This window comes from Helobdella robusta (assembly GCF_000326865.2).
Source record: "Helobdella robusta unplaced genomic scaffold HELROscaffold_2, whole genome shotgun sequence".
Classification (NCBI taxonomy): Eukaryota; Metazoa; Annelida; class Clitellata; order Rhynchobdellida; family Glossiphoniidae; genus Helobdella; species Helobdella robusta.
The window spans coordinates 1,845,231-1,865,082 of NW_008704083.1; the positions used below are offsets into that span (position 1 = coordinate 1,845,231).

The 19,852-nt window shown below is 34.4% G+C and overlaps 1 protein-coding gene across 1 annotated transcript; it reads left to right on the plus strand.

The window, feature by feature from the left end:
- Positions 1 to 10,731: 10,731 nt before the first annotated feature.
- HELRODRAFT_64314 (hypothetical protein) lies at positions 10,732 to 19,452 on the plus strand (the record flags this gene model as incomplete). The annotated part of the gene is made up of 4 exons (XM_009017111.1): positions 10,732 to 10,851; positions 10,964 to 11,068; positions 12,684 to 12,836; positions 19,312 to 19,452. Coding segments are annotated over 4 exons (519 nt in total), but the record flags the coding sequence as incomplete, so codon positions are not given.
- Between the last annotated feature and the right edge of the window lie 400 nt (positions 19,453 to 19,852).

A 19,852-nucleotide genomic window follows, 5' to 3' on the forward strand; every position in this document is an offset into this window, starting at 1 on the left:
GTTTTGTCAAAAGGTATGGCAAAATACTTTCTCAAATGAATATCACTTATAACAGTTTTGAGAACGCTGTGTGATATAATTTTCAAAAATTCGTTTTGATTATCTTTTGAAGTTCATTGATATGATGTTTGTTCAAGCTATTGCTGTAATTCAGGACTAACGTCTGCACGCAGTTTTTGCTAAAGTTCTTTGTTTTTCGTGGGCTGTAACTAAGTGTCTAGCAACATTTATTCCTGATTGAAGGTGAGACATTTTCATGACTGCTTCGCGGTGGCAGCAAGTGAGATTGTCGTGAGATTGGAATTTCTCTAAAGCGTGTTTCTAATTTGAAAAGCCCTCATCTATAAAACACATATCACGCTTTGTATTAATTTAAACAAATTTAGCTTTTCACATTTTTTGCATATTTTGTCTCGTTGTTATTGTCATGTCATTGTTTCCACCATGAATTCTGAAATTGTTTTCCAACGATTTGCTTTGTTGATTTTTTTGGAATGTCATTTTTAATTTCATCCCTTAACCTTTTTTCAGCGGAAGTTATATTTGCTGCAATTATAATATTACATTTTTTATCAACAGATGAAGAGGTTTATTTTACAAGAACTTTGAAGAGGCTCAAAATAGGCTTGAGCCCGAAGGGTTAAATATTGGGGGACTCAAGCTCAAAAGCCCGTACAAGTCGCCGTCAATGAGTACAAATGGTGTTAGTATATCAATATTTTATTATTGTCATTCTTGTCGGTAGTATTGCTGAAATCTTTTGCTGTTTGTTTATCAGGAGTTGTTTTATGTCTATGAATATCAAAGCAGTAAAGCAAAACATAACACCCAATCAATAAAACATAACACCAAAGTATACAGCCCAAATAAAGAAAATAATAAAATTAACAAAGTAACTAACAGAATTATATGCAAATCACAGGTACTATATTGATCATTTTTTAAGTGATTGATTAAATGCAATTGTATATATAAGCATATATAATTTATTATATTTGGTGTCATTTAGCCACACTAATTGCAAATTTATATTTAAGTATATATAATTTATTATTTTTGTGTCATTTTGCAACACTAGTTCGAGTTCGTCATGCTTGTCAGGCCTCCCATGACAATCAACATTTTGTTTTTGGTATAAATTCGTTGCTGAAGATTCGTTGCGAACATCGCCATCGTTTGTCAAGCGGCGAACTGTCAATTTACGTTTTATGATTAGCCTTTTTCTTATTAGAAATTTGTTCCGAGGACTTAAACAATGTTAAATACAACTAACATGAGCAAGTTAGTATTAAAAGTTATAAAAAAGCTTACGATGTAACTTTTTCTAATTTTGATAAAATTATTTGTATTTGGAATTATTAAAGTTTTAATTAATTAATAATTAAACAATAAATCTATCTGGCGTGCGGGCCGCACGCCGACCATAAACTTGTTAGACTGCTATAAGGCGTGCGTACGAAAAAATATGTTCAAAAACTTTTTTATGCCGAATATTATTTGAAAAAGTATTTGTAAAAATTTCCGTTACTTACAATTGAAAATAAATTTTTAAAAAATATGTATGTTTGTGTTGTTTGTGGACATCACTCTGGAAGAGACAACCAAACTCGTACTTTGTGGGTGCAGTGTGATGGCTGCATAAACTGGTACCACTGTTCATGTGTTGAAATGTAAAGGCTACCAAAAGGGACATGGTTTTGTTGACAGTTAATATAATAATCTTGGGTCTTTTAGTAACTGTTTCGTCTGAATGCATGAACAATGTACTTGTGTGCATTACTGTGTAAATATGTGTGTTTGTCTATGTGTGTTGCTATATGACACTTGATGCAATAAATTTTTTATTTTCAAAATTGTCATTCTGTAACAAAAATGCTTTATATTGTCTTAATAAACGTCTAATTTTGCGCTTTGACTGTGTCCTGTATCGTCAAAATAGTGTCAACTTTGATGTACAGACTTCTCAACGTCGAATTTGTCGTGCGAATCACACGCTTTTCACCATCTAGACGTCGTATTTTCCCACTCGTGATTCGCACGTCATATAACATTTCGACATGCTGGTTCCTCACTATATATAATTTCGAACGTCGTATACGCCCGTTCATGATTCGCACGCCTTATAGCATCTCAAAGTCGAATTTGATGTGCGGGTTTCTCAAGATTTATGATTTCAAACGTCTAAACTTCGTGTTCGCCTGCTCGTAATTCGCATGCCTTATAGCATCTCAACGTCAAATTTGACGTGCGGGTGCTTCACGATTTTTAATTTCAAGCGTCGTATTCACCCGCCATTCGCACGTCTTATTGCATCTCAATGTCTAATTCGCCATGCGGCCTCATGCTTTATAGCATTAACACGTTTAATTTGCCATGCGGGTTCCTCACGCAATCAGATGGAGTCTACGTCGACAATTCATTCCAGAATATCTTGTTCAACTTGTGATGGAAATGTATACGAATACTAAGACTTTTGTCAGCACAACGGTTGGAAACAAAGATGCATTTGACATCGGCGTTGGAGTTCACCAAGGCTCGATTCTCAGTCCACTGTTATTTATAACTGTGATGGAAGAAATCACAAAACCGATACGCACTGGTGACATTTGGAATCTAGTATATGCTGATGATATCGTTTTAACAGCCACGTCTGAGCAGAATGCAGCACAGATGTATGAAGATTGGAACACCAGACACGCCGATCATGGATTCAAAGTCAACATCAGCAAAACCAAAGCAATGAACACTGGTGAACCCATCCAATCCACAGCTACTGGACGATGGCCCTGTTCAGTTTGTAAAGCTGGTGTAGGTAACAATTCAATCAAGTGTCAACAGTTTAACACAGAAAAAATAGTCATTGTTTGCTTTTCTAGGCGAATCTATAAACCATTTTCTATGTTATATGGTGCAGAAACATGGCCAATGACAACCAAACTGGAACAACAACTTCAACGAACCGACATGAAAATGCTCCGATGGATGCAACGAATTAGTCTAAAGGACCACATCAAATCTACCGAAATCCTGCGTCGTGCTTGTTTAGACGATATAAAGGACGAATGCCGGCAACACCGTCTGCTGTGGTTTGGTCATGTCAAACGAAGTGGAAACAGTGCCATAACTTCTCTTGCAGATGTTCAAGTACCTGGCACACGTCCCTGATCGTCTAATTTGGCGCAAAAAGTTGATGGCAAAGAAAACAACGTCCTACCTCGGAAAACCGGGTCTCTGGACGCAAAACGAAGATTGATTGATTGATAGTTTATTATTAAAGGGTGTGAACTAAACGTTCCTATGCCCCAACAGGAGAAAAAAGCAATATAGTTAACCAACCACACAATATATAATTTTAAGTTAAATGTGTACATACCAAGCATATAATAACGTACAAACATCCTCAAAAATATACACACACACAGATCACATATATATACACATACACACATATATATATATATATATATATATATACATACATACATATATATACGCATACATACATACATAAACATAAATTAACCACAAAATGAATCAATCAATCATCATTTAGCGTCCAGAGACCCAGTTCTCCCGAGGTAGGAAGTAACCATAAAATGAATACGAAATGGAATTATATCAGCCAGCTTATACATATATATACATAAAAAAAATTTCATAGAAAATATAAGAAGCGAAGTGATCTATATATATATATATATGTTGGAAGGTGACCATATTTTATACAGCATTTTATGAATTCTACCAAGTTGTTGGCATTAATCAATTTAAAGTTTGTTTTTTCAATTTTCCTTATTAGAATTTTCTGGAAATTGTTCAATTTATTGAAAAAGAATTATCCAAGTTCATCATGAAAATTTAATGAAACTGTTCTTATCATAATTCATCTTGCAGATAAGATCTTAATTTGATTTTTCATAAATCATCTTCTGTGCAGGTCTTATATAGTCTTATAAATCATCTTATATAGTTTCTTTAAACAGAACAAAGTTCTTTAACAAAGTTCGTTGGTAAGTTGGTGTCGTATTCTTCATCCTTGTTGTTGTCATTTCTATGTTCTTCGTTGTTATTGAAGATGAATGTGTGAATGCGACTCCAATAATCCCTCAAATTCCTGACAACAACACAAAAATAATTTACCAAAACACCAACACAATACATCTAAAAATTGCAGAAGCTGTCCTAATAGATATCAACAAACCCAAAATAAACATCAAACAAAGAATGATAACATCACTACCAACTCGACGCCTGATTATTATCTTCAATAACAACGAAGAACATAGAAATGACATATACACACATACACTGGAAATATATACATGCACAAAAAAAACCCAATTAATACAAAATAGAACTAGTCAGCGTTATAATCAAATTTACATGGAATATTTTTTAAACAAGTGTTTATATTTTTTTTAAATGGACAACATCAAAAGCATTCACCACTTCAACATTTAAACTATTCCAAATATCAAAAATATCAATCACTTTGTTTCAAAAACAGTGCTTCTGTAGGTTCTTATTAAATTTTTGAATTGAGAGCTTGTATTGATGACCTCTTGTTCTACCATCCCTTGCTTTGACCAAGTTGGGATAACAAGACGGCATCTTCGCATCGCGAGTTAGCCCTAAGACCGTTCAATCGGCGATACTTTAGAGTCGGAAGATCTAAGTATCTTAAACGATCCCCACAATTGAGACCTCGGCAATACTTCACCAATTTTTTTGCCCGCTTCTGTACGCTTTCGACATCCTTAATCAACTTTTTGGTCCATGGAGTCCACACGCTGGATGCATATTCGATTCTAGATCTGACAATAGATTTGTATAATAACAGAAAAGAATTTGAAGTTAAATGACCAGGATTAAAGTGTTGAGAAATAAAACCTAAATAACTATTGCATTTATTTATACTTCTATAAATATGCTTATGGGATGTTAGATCGCAATCAAAAGTCACTCCTAAATCATTCATTTATTTTTGGGAATATAAATATATTCCATTTATTTGATAAACGTTATTTAAAGCATTATCCTTCTCCTCCCCCATATCTAACAATCACACATTTAGATAATCGCTATTCATTACACCAGTTATACAGGCCATCCAAACAATGCTGCACAATCATTCTATCATCCTCTGAAAAAATACTCTTAAAGAACGTGGCATCATCAGCATATAAGTACACACCTACATCCGTTCTATTCGCAAATATATCAAATAAATCATTAACATAAATAACAAACAAAGTAGGGCCTAATACACTACCCTTCGGCACCCCACTATAGACACCAGTTATCCGACATTGAACCATTAACTTTTACCAAAGATCTGTTTTTAAGGTAATCCTTTATCCAATCCACAGTCAAATCATTCACTTTATAAGATTTTAATTTAGTAATAAGTTAATCATGAGGAACCTTATCAAACGCTCTCTCAAAATCAGTGTATATAACCTCAACTTCCTTACCCTCATCAATCGCCAAACTCCTTTTATCAAACAATTTTAATAACAACAAAACAGCAGATTTTCCAGGCATAAAATCAAACTGTCTATAATTAAACAAATCATAACTCACAAATTGATTCATCAGCAAGAAAAGTTGATGGCAAAGAAAACAACGTCCTACCTTGGAGAACCGGGTCTCTGGACGCCAAACGAAGATTGATTGATTTATCAAACGGTCTTTAATTATCGACTCCATAACCATGCAGCACAAACAACATAAAGAAACAGGTCTATTATTTTCCACACGGCATGCATCTCCTTTTTTATGAATTGGTACCACGATACTGTGCCTCCAAGCATCAGGTTAAATAAAATCAAACTTTTTCTCTTGCCCTGAGTTGGCATATTTATTCTATAACGCACATAACAACATAATCAATAGTAATTTGATCAAAGTAAAAATAAACAAAAATGTATAGTAAAAAAATTTATAATTATACTCATCAAACAATTAACAGGCAAGTAACCTTTTTATTTAAATACAGGTTTTAATACGACTGGTGGATTAGTTGGATTGTCAGCACCTGAATCAGCATCTAGATGAGTTTTAATAACTGGATTAATAAGAAATCTATAATTATACTTTTTAGACAATGAGTCAATTGAAATTGTACATATTCTGGCAACCAATTCTGTTCAGAATCCTGAAAAATATAATCACAAATCACTGCAGTAGAGTTTTATCTAAAAAAAAGCTCTTTGTACTTCTAATTTAATTTTTCAAACAGATGGGTCTTGAGATCTGCTGTGAAATTTGTAACTGATGGAGAATTAGTTAGGGAAGAAGATAGAGACTCACAGAAAAAAAAGACCATAAAAATAAATCAAGATTTAGCATAAGAGTGTTTAACACAAGTTAAGAAGAAGTGAAAACGAGAAAAGGATCGTTAACTGGGGCGTTATCAATCAAAAAAAAGACCATACAAATAAATGAAGATTTAGCATAAGTGTGTTTAACACAAGTTAAGAAGAAGTGAAAACGAGAAAAGGATCGTTAACTGGGGCGTTATCAATCAATCAATCTTCGTTTTGCGTCCAGAGACCCGGTTTCAACAACTGTTGGATTATTTATAGATTTTATGAAAGCCTTTGATTCAATAGACCATGGTATTTTACTTAAAAAGCTGTTTAAGATTGGAATTCGTGGTGCTATTTTTGACTAGTTTGCTCCTATCCGGATTGTTTCTGATTTTGGTTTTGTTAAGACGGTCAGAGAACGCAGATCAAAAGTCATTTTTCATTCCTTCTGATACGCCGGTCTGTAGTACGTCAATCAAATCAATCAATCTTCGTTTAGCGTCCAAAGACCCAGTTTCCCGAGGTAGGACGTTGTTTTCTTTGCCATCAACTTTTTGCGCACAATTAGATGATCAGTTGTATCCATTTCATTTAAATTTAGAGCTTTCATGTCTTGCTCGATTGTTTACGACCAGGACTTCCTTGGACGGCCTTTGGGACGTGTGCCAGGTAATTGAACATCTGCAAGAGAAGTTATGGCACTGTTTCCACTTCGTTTGACATGACCAAACCACAGCAGACGGTGTTGCCGGCATTCGTCCTTTATATCATCTAAACAAGCACGACGCAGGATTTCGGTAGATTTGATGTGTTCCTTCAGACTAATTCGTTGCATCCATCGGAGCATTTTCATGTCGGTTCGTTGTTGTTCCAGTTTCGTTGTCATTGTTTCTGCACCATATAACAACACCGGACGTATCACAGATTTATAAAGTCTTGATCGTAGTGGTAGTGGGATGTCACGCCGCATCAATATAGAGGCAAGGAGATGCCATTTATTCCAGGCTGCACGTATGCGTGCTCGAACGGCAGCTTCAGCTGTTCCAGTACAACCTAGAACATCTAGATATTGAAACGATGTGACGTTCTCTACCTTAATGGCTTAAAAAACATTGCTATTTCGAATTTGATGTTGTGGATTGATGCTAACAGGACAAACAAAATTGGACACTTTAGATAAAGTACCAAAAGATGGTTCTTGAACAAGATGAGATCAAGCTACACTGGAGAGAATACATTAACCGTCTGTTTAATGAAACAATTCCCATCAATGTCAACTTTGACGCTCCACCCATCGAAGGTCCGATTCCAGACATCACTGTAGAAGAGCTTACAGAAGCTCAGAAAGCTATGAAAAATGGAAAGGCAGCAGGGCCCTCTGGACTCACAAATGACATTATCAAACCATCTGGTAATGCAAGTATCCAAACTTTACTACAACTTTGCCGTAAAGTGTGGAGAAATTGCTCAATGCCGACTGAATGGAACTATAGCATGACAAGGCAAAGGTGGTTCATTGAATTGTTCATTATATCGGGATACATCTGTTAGAGCACTCCTAGAAAGTTGTCGAGAAAATTATTGAGAGAAGATTAACATCGTGCATCACAATCGGAAATTATCAATTTGGTTTCCTAGCTAGGAAATCAACAATTGATGCAATTCACATCTTTCGGCAACTGCAAGAGAAGTACCTCACAAAGCATCAACAACTATCACACATTTTTGTAGACCTTGAAAAAGCATTTGATCGAGTTCCCCGTGAAGTAATCAGTGGAGTCTTCCGTCGACAACTCATTCCAGAATATCTTGTTGAAATTACTTATGTATACGAATACTAAAACTCTCGTAACACAACGCTTTGAAACACAGATGCATTTGACATCGGCGTTGGAGTTCACCAAGGCTCGATTTTCAGTCCACTGTTATTTATAACTGTGATGGAAGAAATCACAAAACCGATATGCACTGGTGACATTTGGAATCTAGTATATGCTGATGATATCGTTTTAACAGCCACGTCTGAGCAGAGTGCAGCACAGATGTTTGAAGATTGGAACTCCAGACTCGCCGATCATGGATTCAAAATTAACATCAGCAAAACCAAAGCAATGAGCACTGGTGAACCCATCCAATCCACAGCTACTGGACGATGGCCCTGTTCATTTTGTAAAGCTGGTGTAGGTAACAATTCAATCAAGTGTCAACAGTTTAACACAGAAAAAATAGTCATTGTTTGCTTTTCTAGGCGAATCTATAAACCATTTTCTATGTTAAATATTTCTAAATCTTTTTTTTCTGAGGGTGTATCGTTATGGAATAATCTGTCTTCAGATTGTATGTTAATAAACAATATCAAACTTTTTATGAAGTATATCAGGTGTATGTTTTTATGTTAATTTTAGCTACTTACTTTTGACGATTATTTACACTTAATTTATATTAATATTATTTAAACTAATGTTTTGGTATATTAATTTATATAATTTGGTGGACTATGAAGTTTTTACTTGCTTAGTCTCCAAACCAAAATAACGTTTATTTCTTGGTGACTTTTTTGATTTTATTGATTGATTGATATATTATTTTCAGTAATAATTGTAAATATTCTTTAAAAAACATTGAATCATTTATTTTTACTGATTTTCCACATTTTGAATTGAAAAGCGATAAAATAATTGTAACTAATTCGAAAAATTTTATTAAAAAAAGCATGAAAAAAGCTTGACGATGCAAATGAAGGCAAGACAATGAATAAATATCATTATGGAATAATAAAAATAACCATAATTTATGCTTCCTTGTTTAATTAATTGACTTAAATGAATAGACTTATAGAAAATTTATAACTGCCTTCGATGGTTGGGAGGCTGAAGGATGAAGCTGTCAACATCTAATTATGATGGTCTTACATTCGAAGCTGTTAGTCAAAACACGGCAAAAGCCATCATAATACTAAAATTTTGGGCATCGTAGCAAAGAGTGTGTATGATAATATTTTCCGAAACATGCTTTTGTTTCCTGCTTTTCATATAATGCGAAAATGAGAAATATAAAGTTGTTTTGTTTTTTAAAGAAAAAAAAGCTGTCAATTTTGTTTTTTGATATGTTGTTAAGCTATGAAAGCACTATATAAAAAATTAAAATGTTTGGATCTTCGTGGTTCAAAAATAAATTTTGATTTTATTCAAACTTTGACGTCCGATAGCTTGAAAAATTTAATAGATTCTAACAAAATTTAGTGATTTATTAACGACTATAAGATACTTTTATAATATTAAAAAAACATTTATTTTGTGATAGATTATTTTGTGTTGAGCAACACTGCTTTGAAATCGGTGAAATTTAAAAAAAAAATCAACTTTTTCAAACATTTTTTGGATTCGAGACAATAATTTTTATTTGTTTCATTTGATCCCCTGGCTCTACCGTTACAGTATCCAGGAGCTGCTTGATAGCAAAGAAAATGCTGTAGTGGATCAATATAAGGAGATCTATCCTCTTTTAGGTTTTTCCGGTAAGAGGCATACACCGATTCTTGGAACGAGCTGAGCAGCAATAGAGGAGATGCTGTTTGAAGAGATGGTTTTCGATCTCAGCACTCTTATTTAAGCCGTTGCAGTGATGTTGAATTATTTTTAGTGTGAGATCGACTTTATGTTGGTTAGCCAGACCGATACAAGGATTTAGTAATATATAAAAGCATACATTTTGCAGTGTGGAATAGAGCGGAGTCCTCTCCTAAAATCTCCATCATCTTTTGGAAACCATTCCATCATTCGAAGTAGATGTTGGAAATGTTTTTGCCACATTTTTCCTTTTGTACTTTCTGTCATTGTTTCATAAGAGAAACACAGCTGATATAAAACAAACATTTAAAAAACGTTTCCATAACGCCAATATTCTATTTTGTTGCTATCTATTTTTTCTTCAGAACTGTTTCTAATGTGGCTTCTTTCCCATAGGCTATTGAATTATAGTTGCGTTGCTGATTTTACCATTCTTTACCTCTAACGCTGTTTTCTTTATCTGATGTCATCCAACCAATGAATCAATTTGCTTAATTATTTTTTTCTTTTAAAGTTATTTTGTGTTATGACTTCTTTTAGAGTTATCATTTGTCAGTTGAGATAATCTGCAAGTTAAAATAGGTTTTTTTAAAAACTTAAAAATTTTATGTATACCAGCTTTTTTTACTTATATTTCCTAAAAATTCATCATTTTATCTAACTATTTTGACTTGCTAGTTTACTAATAATTTTTATCAGTTTATTTGATAAATTTCTATTTTTAGATTGATCTCTGAAGAACATGTTGAAAATGTAGATTTGGAAAATTTTCCAGAAGAAATAGTAAGAGGAAGGATCTATTTGATTATATCATCTAATGTTTTGCTAAACGTTTTCAACAGATAAAATTGGGAATAGGAGAGCACCCTCTTCAGTATACTTATACTTTATGGTTCTCTAAAAGAACTCCTGGAAAAATGTCTTCTCAGTCCTACGATCAAAATTTAAAAAAAATTGGTTCTTTCGTTTCGGTTATATTTTTGGATGTTAAAATTATTTTTGCTTTTTTTTACTAAATTTTTAAACTTTTGGAAATGAAAACAGCACTGCATAAATTACATTTAACATATTTTATAATTAAAGGTGGAACAGTTTTGGAGGTATTACAGTCACATGATTAGACCTGGCGATTTAACCGGTCATAGCGTCTATCACCTTTTTAAAGAGGGCATCAGGCCAATGTGGGAAGTTTGTAGATAAACATTGTTATAATCAATTTCAAGAATATTTTTATGGTTCTAGTCAAGTTTTAGTTGTTTTTTTATTGTACAATTGTTTTGTGTTATCAAAAAAATTAAATGATTTATTTAGAATTTATTTTTTCAAAACAATATTTTTATTCACTATCATAATATAAATGGGCTTCAATCTAATTATTTTTAATCCGTAAATTGATTGTTAAAGTTGTTAAGAGTCTCTTTTTTGTGGCTTTCTAAGATACTTTCCCTTAAAATTTTTAGTATCTATGGCTATTTTAATTGTTTTTAACATTTTAACACCAACAAATTCTAGAATTTTGTCTGTCCATTTCTTAGCAAGTTTACAACAATTTTTCAAACCTGTCCTTCCAATTCATACTATTTATTAAATTTGTCATTCGTTGTTTCTAATTTTTTTACCGTTTTATAGATTTTTTCTTTTCCAATCTGATCTCTTATGATGTCGTTTATCAAACTTTGTCTTAAATTGATTTCTATTTAATGAAATTAGATAAAAATAGATATTTGGAATGAAAATGTAAGCATTACTCTTGTGTAGTGATGGGTTGGTATTAGTGTCAATGAATATATGCATTATGATAAATTCTAGTACCATTATTATGAAACGATACAAATGTATGTTTGAAAATATGGAAATAAAATAAAATATGGAAAAAGAATGAATATTATACTATAGTACTATAATACAAATCGTACATCAAATCTCGTTATATAATAAAAAACAGTAACCACCTTAGAGAGAACAAACGTCCTGTACCGTTTTACGAGTCCTGTGCCACTGTGTTGTGATTTTGTGAAAAGCTACATTGGTCACACGCGTACTACTTTCTCGCGTAGATTGCTTAATATCAAGTTGCTATGTGAAAACATGAGGGATTTGAAAGTTAGTGATGACCTAGCAAAAGAGCAACGTGTACAATTAAGGAAATTAATTTTTGAAGCTAAAGAAAAAAATCTAATAATCGAAATTTTTGTGCCGTACCAAGTGAGAAGACCAGTCGGGCAGTTGGTGGATCGTAAAATATCAAAAATTTGCATCATAACCAATATCTGTTTAGAAACATGCAATTTTGCCAGTAATTGACAGCTTAGGAAAGTGAGGCACTTTTTCTTCTTCCTAAATTTTTGTCGGGCTATTAAATAAACTTCTCAAGTGTTTGTCGCAAAAAAATTTTTTTCAGTCACTTCTGTCCTATTTCGGAAAAACAATTATGGTTAGAGAGAGGTTGATAAGTTAAAATTACTGATCAAATTTTAACAGGAAATAAATTTTATCTAATTAATTTTTACCAGTTCTCAATCATTTATCGTTGATCCCAAATGGTTATATGTGTGTGTTACTGATGCTATATAAATTAAAATGTTTTACGGTTGCTATTGAATGTGTTTTTCAATTCAACAAGTTATTATTAATGACATTAAAATTAACAATTCTTTGATGTTGTAAAAATTATTCAATAATCAATTTTATGTATAATATTTTTTATTGCAAAATGCAAAATTATATAGTGTTCAAGATGTTGAAATTTAGTTATATATTTTATTATATTTTTATTCTTTTCTAATATACTTTATCTTGTCAGGACAATGCTAATTGCAATGGAGGAAAATGGATGATACGATTAAAAAAAGGATTGGCTTCCAGATGTTGGGAGAATTTAATATTAGCTATGTTGGGAGAGCAATTTGTTGTAGGTGACGAATTATGCGGGGCAGTGATTTCTATTAGGTTCCAAGTAAGTATATCTTATTTTTTTATTTTGTATTTTTGTGCATTGTGTATTTTTGTATTCTTATGCTGCTCATATCGGGGTATACGTCTTCTGGAATTCCCCTGAAAGTTATTGAAAAAGTCATTGAGAGAAGACTGTTGTACGTTTCAATATGCGGCTTCATGGCAGGGAGATCCACCATAGATCATTCGTTAACTACTGGGAAAATACTTGGCAAAGCAAAAGCGACCGTTCCATGTCTTTGTGGACTTGGAAAATGCTTTTGACAGTGTTTCGTGAGGCAACCAGGTGGAGTCTACCTAGACAGCTTGTTCTCGATTATCTGGTTCGGCTGGTTATGGCAACGTACACTAACACAAAAACTCTGGTCAGCACAACAGCCGGTAACACGAATGAATTTGACATTAACGTCGGCGTCCATCAAGGATCAATACTAAGCCCCCTGCTCTTCATCACGATGATGGAAGAAATTACCAAACCGATACGCTCAGAGAACATATGGAATGTGATATATGCTGATAATATGCTGGTCCCGGAACAAGACGCAGCCAGAAAGTTTTAGGTCTGGAATAACCAGCTCGCCGAACACAGGCTAAAGGTAAACTTTGACAAAACAAAAACCTGTGGTATTGCCCTAATTGATAATTTTCAATTGTGATGCACGACGTTAAATTTTTCTCAATGATTTTCTCGACAGTTTTCAGGGAGTGTTCTAACAAACGTATACCCCGATATGATGAACAGTTCAATGGATCACCTTTGCCTTTGTATAGCGGAACTGTCGTGCTATAGTTCTATTCAGTCGGCATTGAGCAATTTCTCCAGATTTCACGGCAAAGTTGTAGCAACGTTTGGATACCTGCAATACCAGCCAGATGCTTTGATGTCATTTGTGAGTCCAGAGGGCCCTGCTGCCTTTCCATTCTTCATAGCTTTCTGAGCTTCTGTAAGCTCTTCTACAGTGATGTCTGGAATCGGACCTTCGATGGGTGGAGCGTCAAAGTTGACATTGATGGGATTTGTTTCATTTTACAGACGGTTGAAGTATTCATTCCACTGTAGCTTGATCTCATCTCGTTCAAGAACCATCTCATTTCTGTCGTTTTTGATACATGAGGCACCAACTATGTCTTTTTTCGTACGCTTAGCTAGTGCTATACGATACAGAGATTTCATTTGTTCACCTTTGCTTTTAGTGAGCCACTCCCTGCACTTATCTGTCCGAGCCAGTGCGACTTGACGTCTTGCATAGTTGTTTTTCTCACGGAAAATTTGGTGGTCATCAAAAGACTTTGATTTTGTCATTGCTTTTATGCAGCTTTTTTTTCAGCTCTTGCATTTTGTACACTGTCATTCCACCACCAAGTGTCCCGTTCATGCTGACGTTTTGTACTAGTTTATGTTGGGCGACACATGATTCGCCAGTTATAACTTTGAGATTTTTGAATAGCCTTCGGTTCGGTGTTGTTTCTTGACAGCGAAAAAAAGCAATTTGCGTGGCTGATGGTCCACTTTTGTAAGTCATGAGATGTTCCAACCTCTTTTAAAACTTGTGTTCAGTAAACTCAATGATGCAGTTGCCATCTTCATTCCGTTTTCCATAGCCAAAACCGCCATGCACGTTGTCAAAACCATCTATTTTCTTTTCAACCAGGAGATCGCCTCCAATCAGGATTGTTTTAGATTTTGGTATTGTTGAGATTGTGTCAGAGAACGCAGCCCAGAAGTTATTTTTCATCTCTTCTGATTCGCCTTTCTGTGGTGCGTATGCAGAAATAATAGTCATTGTTTACTTTTCTAGGCGAGTCTTAATCCACACGAGACGTGAGTTAATCCTTTTAATATCCAGTACCTCTTTGACAAAAATTCAAACACCATTTTGGCCATCTTTTGGCCATTCCAGAATAGTTTATATTTTTCTTTGTTTGAGTTGATATGACAGACACCTTTCGATTTCCGCTTCTTTTACGCTTGTGCATTTCTGCGATTTCCATGCTGCGGCCAGTCAGTAATCCAACAATGAGCGGAAACCCATCCTGACGACAGCCACCAGTTATAAGCGCCTAGCTTTTTGCTCAAAAGCACGCGTGGATGCAATTTTTGTGTCATGCCCAGAATATAATGTGTTATGAAGAGGATAATGTGTTATGAAGAGGAGATAAATTAGATAAGTGTTTAAAAAACTATTTTTCTCGGTGAAAAATTTAAAATCTAAAAATGCTATTAACTTTTTAAATGAAATTCATTAAAAAAAAAGTGAGGTCTATCTAATACAAAACAAACTAATTCTCATCGTGGCTGTAGCGTAACTTTTATCTAATTATTAAACAACAACACAACACACGTTTAGACGACATTTTCCCCGAGATCGGGGGTTGCCTATGATGAAACCGAAATACCCCTCCACGCCATTCACATCTGTCACTCGCCTCAGTATCACGCAACACCGCTTTCACTCCGTCCTTCTCCACCTGCTTTCTCCATCCCAAGCACCCTCTTCACTACCTTCATTCTTTCACAATCTCTCACATCTCCTTTGCCCTTATACAACGGCACCAACACGCTGTGGTATACTTTCATCATCAAACATACTGTTAGCAATTCTTATCATAACTTCAATTCCTATCACCCCACTCGCCTTTATATGTTCCGCCGCCACTTCCGAAACCCCTGTGGCCTTACCTAGTTTCATTTCTCTAACTGCTTTCTCTACTTCCTCCATCGTCACATTCTCTATGGATTCGTGTGTGACCGCGGATTCCACATCTCCATGCCACTCATTTTCTTCATTCATCAACCTTTCCATATGGGCTTTCCACACATGAGCTTTTTCCTCCTTCTTCTATGCACAACTTGCCAGATCTATCCCAAACATATCCATTCCATATAACATCTTTCCTATCCCTCATTGACTGCTCTGCTACTTTGAACATTTTCCTCAAACTCACATCAAATTCCATTTCCCTCATTAACCTATCTGATGCTTTCGTCATTGCAGTTGCCACTGCCCGTTTTGCAACCTTCTTAGTCTTCCTGTTCTCAAACTCCGTTTCCCCCGTCATGTCCCTTCTCCACACCTCTTCTTCTTGACCTCCAAAACCTTTCTTATATCTTCATCCCATCACCACGTCTCACTTTTCTTTTGTCCATCCACATTCTTTATCTGCCGTAGTCAACACACAGTCCCTATATCTCTCCCAAACATCTCCATCCTTACCACTCTCCCAACTTTCAACCACCTTCACTTCAAATGCCTTCCTCACTTCTGCATTCTGTAACTTCCATGTCTTTCTCTTTGCCACAAACTTAACTTCTTCCTCCTCCCAATTTCTTTTGATGCCACATCCATCACAACCATACTATGCTGCAACATGACCTATGCTCCCCTGACCTATATGTAATTAATCGTGCTGGTTCCCTTGTAAACCAGGTAATCTCCACCACCATATGTGCATCCGCCAACTCCAACACTCTACGCCCTCCCTCATTCCGTATACCATATCCCCATCCCCCATGTACACCTTCATATCCGTCTGCATCCGCCCCCACATGACCATTCAAATCACTCAACAACATCACAAACTCATCCAACCCCGTTTGCCCAATCTTGTCAGAAACATCATCATAAAACCTATCCTTCCCTCTTCCTTCCTACCTTGTTGCAGAGCATATCCTGATATTACCCTCACTATTACCTTTCCAAACACCATCACCACCACAATTACACCATTGCTTTTCCGCCTCACTTCTAACACCTTCTCTTACCATCACACTAACTCCTCCCGTACCATCATCCCCCTTCCATCACATCTTATACCTTCCACCTTTAGCCCCCACAAACCTTGTACCCTCTTCATTCCATCTTCCATCCTTGACAAGAAACTAACTTTTTCAAATCATATTATATCTATTATTAAAGCGTGCAATTATCATATCAAGGAAATACGTCATATCAGACAGTTTTTAACAGTCGATCTGGCTGGGAATCTAGCACGTTGTTTGATATTGATATCTCAGAAGCAGTAAACACGTCTCCAGAGGCTGATGAATCGGGCTGCCAGTTGTACTAAGTATTATTGATACACCACCAAATCAACTAATATCTGCAACATCTAATTTGAAAAACCTTCATTGGCTTCCATTTCATCACCGTATCCAGTATGAAATCGCCATCATCGTTTTCAAGTTGTTGTCATCACATTCACCGTTGTGTCTTGATTGTCTTCTTCATCTAAATAAGAATAATCAATATCTTCGACATATTTCTTCAACCAACATTGGGAAAAGAGCATTTCGTCATGCTGCTGCAAGTGTTTGGAATTCTTTGCCTCCGAATATTAGAAATTCTGGCTTCCTCTGTGAATTTAAATCTAATTTAAAAACTTATTATTTTAGTCTTGCTCTGAACTGACAATAGTTTTTATATGTTGCTTCTAATTAACTTTTTTTTATAATATGATTATTGCAATATTCACCCAGCAATTTTTAATGCTATTGAACTCATTTTACCATGATTACCATGGTCAATTGTTATTATTAATTATTAGTTTTATTATTGTCATTACTATTGAACTCATACTACCATAGTCAATTATTAATTTCTTGGTTCCTTTGATGATCCAACATCATTCACAATGCAGTGAGGGTCAGTTTAATGTCATAACCAGAACATTTTTATCTAATTATTAAACAACATCCAATCTTTTTCAACATCTCCTTTCGCATCATTTTTAATATATCAAATTTTTTAATAAACATTTTTTATACTCATATTTAAAACCAATACAGTGGTTAGTTGGAAGCACAATTTATGGTATGAGAATTTACGTTGTTATGGATGAAATTATAAGCAGTAACAATCGCAGTCCGATTTTTTCACGTTACATATTTTAAAAAATTTATTTCTAATTGAAAAATGTTTAAAAGCTGAAAATTTGGCAAAAACACTTTTACGGCGTAAGTGCAAAAAATGTCCAAAAATTGCATGCATCAACGTCATGGTCATGCAAGCAAGTTGATGGTCTCCCTCTTTGAAATAAACCCCAAAACCGAAATGGCTACACCGAATGGTTGCAACGGTAATGTGCAAATAATTGATGATACCGGATCAACGAAATCAATTTTAAAGGCTGATTTGTTACCCAACCCGAAATATAGTAGCACTATTTTGAGGTACATGTATTGAGACTAATGAAGCGAAATGTTTTTGATTGACAGCCAATAAGGATATTGAAATACCAAAACCATCCGAAAGAGCCATGATCAGTTGTTAATCTGTGAATCTGGTAAAATATCTGGAAGGGAGAAAAGCAAAATTATGGAAGGCTAGTTGATAAAGATAGCCAGGTGATTAAGAAACCTTGTGACAAACCATAAGTGTTTTCAATCTGCACAAATGGAAAGGACATTAAATCAACTGGGATAAACCTAGAATATGTTTCAAATTTTAAGTCATTTATAAAGGAACTCTTGAAAAACAATTATCCTAGATACCAATGCTAACAGTTTTGTCACACATCGTGTCGATGGAGAGAAAAGTTTGCCAGAAGAAGTGGTTAGTAATAGTCAACCCAATAACACTATTCAACAATTTTTTTAGAACTGATTATATAATGAGGTGTTTGCTAAAATTTAAGAATCCTGAATGGCAAGTGGTAATGCTTTAGCTGGAATTACTGCAAATGTAAACAAATGTGACCAAATGTAAATATATTTATAAACATAACATAATCTCAACAATATCGATTTACTTTTTTTGCACTTTTTTATAGTCTTTATTATTATTGCAGCTCTTCATACGCAAAACCACTTAGATCGTTACATATATATTATCTGTATATCTTTGTTATGTTCTTCTTATCTTCAACCATCTTCGCCACAAAGACTGTTTATCCTTTTCACACGACGTACACATGTATTTATGTGTATGCGCAAGAACCGCATCATATGCGCTGAGTATATTACTTCTTCATTACTTATTTGACCTTCTTTAACCTGGTAAATATTCCTACTGACTAAAAAAAGTGCAAACGAAATAGGCTTCAAATAATCAAAATTACGTCTGCAATATCTCGTCAAATTAGCAGTGAAGTTAACATACTATTGGACTCAGTGGGATTAGTAGCGCTTAGGAAGGGGTTTGTAGCAACGAAAATGGAAGTCAACAGATAGATCCACCAACACATCGACAACTATTGATATGCAAAGTAAAACTTTAATTTCTTAGAAAATCCGGGATGTACCGTCTCTGAGTGAACATGACTAAATAGAAAATGCGGGAAATAAAAAATTTATATTAGCTATCTAAAATTCGTTATTATATTTTTGTACCAACTACAGTGAGCTATGTTAAATGAATAACATCGATAGTTTCTCTCACCACAAATTTTTTTCAAGGAATGTTGATATATTTTTTCAGAAAATAATGTTAAATTTTATTTAATGCAAGATTATTTTGAAAATAAAAATTAAATTAAAGGAAGATATTCTGTCATTATGGAACAAGACTGCCACAGATCAAACCACTATAGCTCGCATTCGAGATACTCTTAAAAGAGTTCTAAACCTTCCCACTAGTGCTGTTATGGAATATAAAACTCACAACGAAAGCATAAAGTAATTTTTGTTATATTGTTATTACATTTTGATATTTATAATTTATAATTTCAAGTTTGGTGTTTCATCTATCCAGTCTTCATAAGTATAAGTAAAAAAATTTGCAATTAGAAAGAAATTTTCAACCATGTTATTATCGGCAAGAGTTTTTGCCAGAATCGAGATTTTTTGATTTACTTAATTAGATTCTACCTACATGCTACATACATTCTACTTACTCACATTACTTTTTTAACTCTTTTGATTTACCTTTTTTTTTCAATTTTTTTACACTTCTTCATTGCTTCGTTGGATCAGCATGATGATCAATTCCTCAATTATTTTAACTACTGAAATCGCTATTCCTGCTACGGGAACGTTGGTAGACTAACCTAACAAATTAAACTAATTAACCAGATGTATTT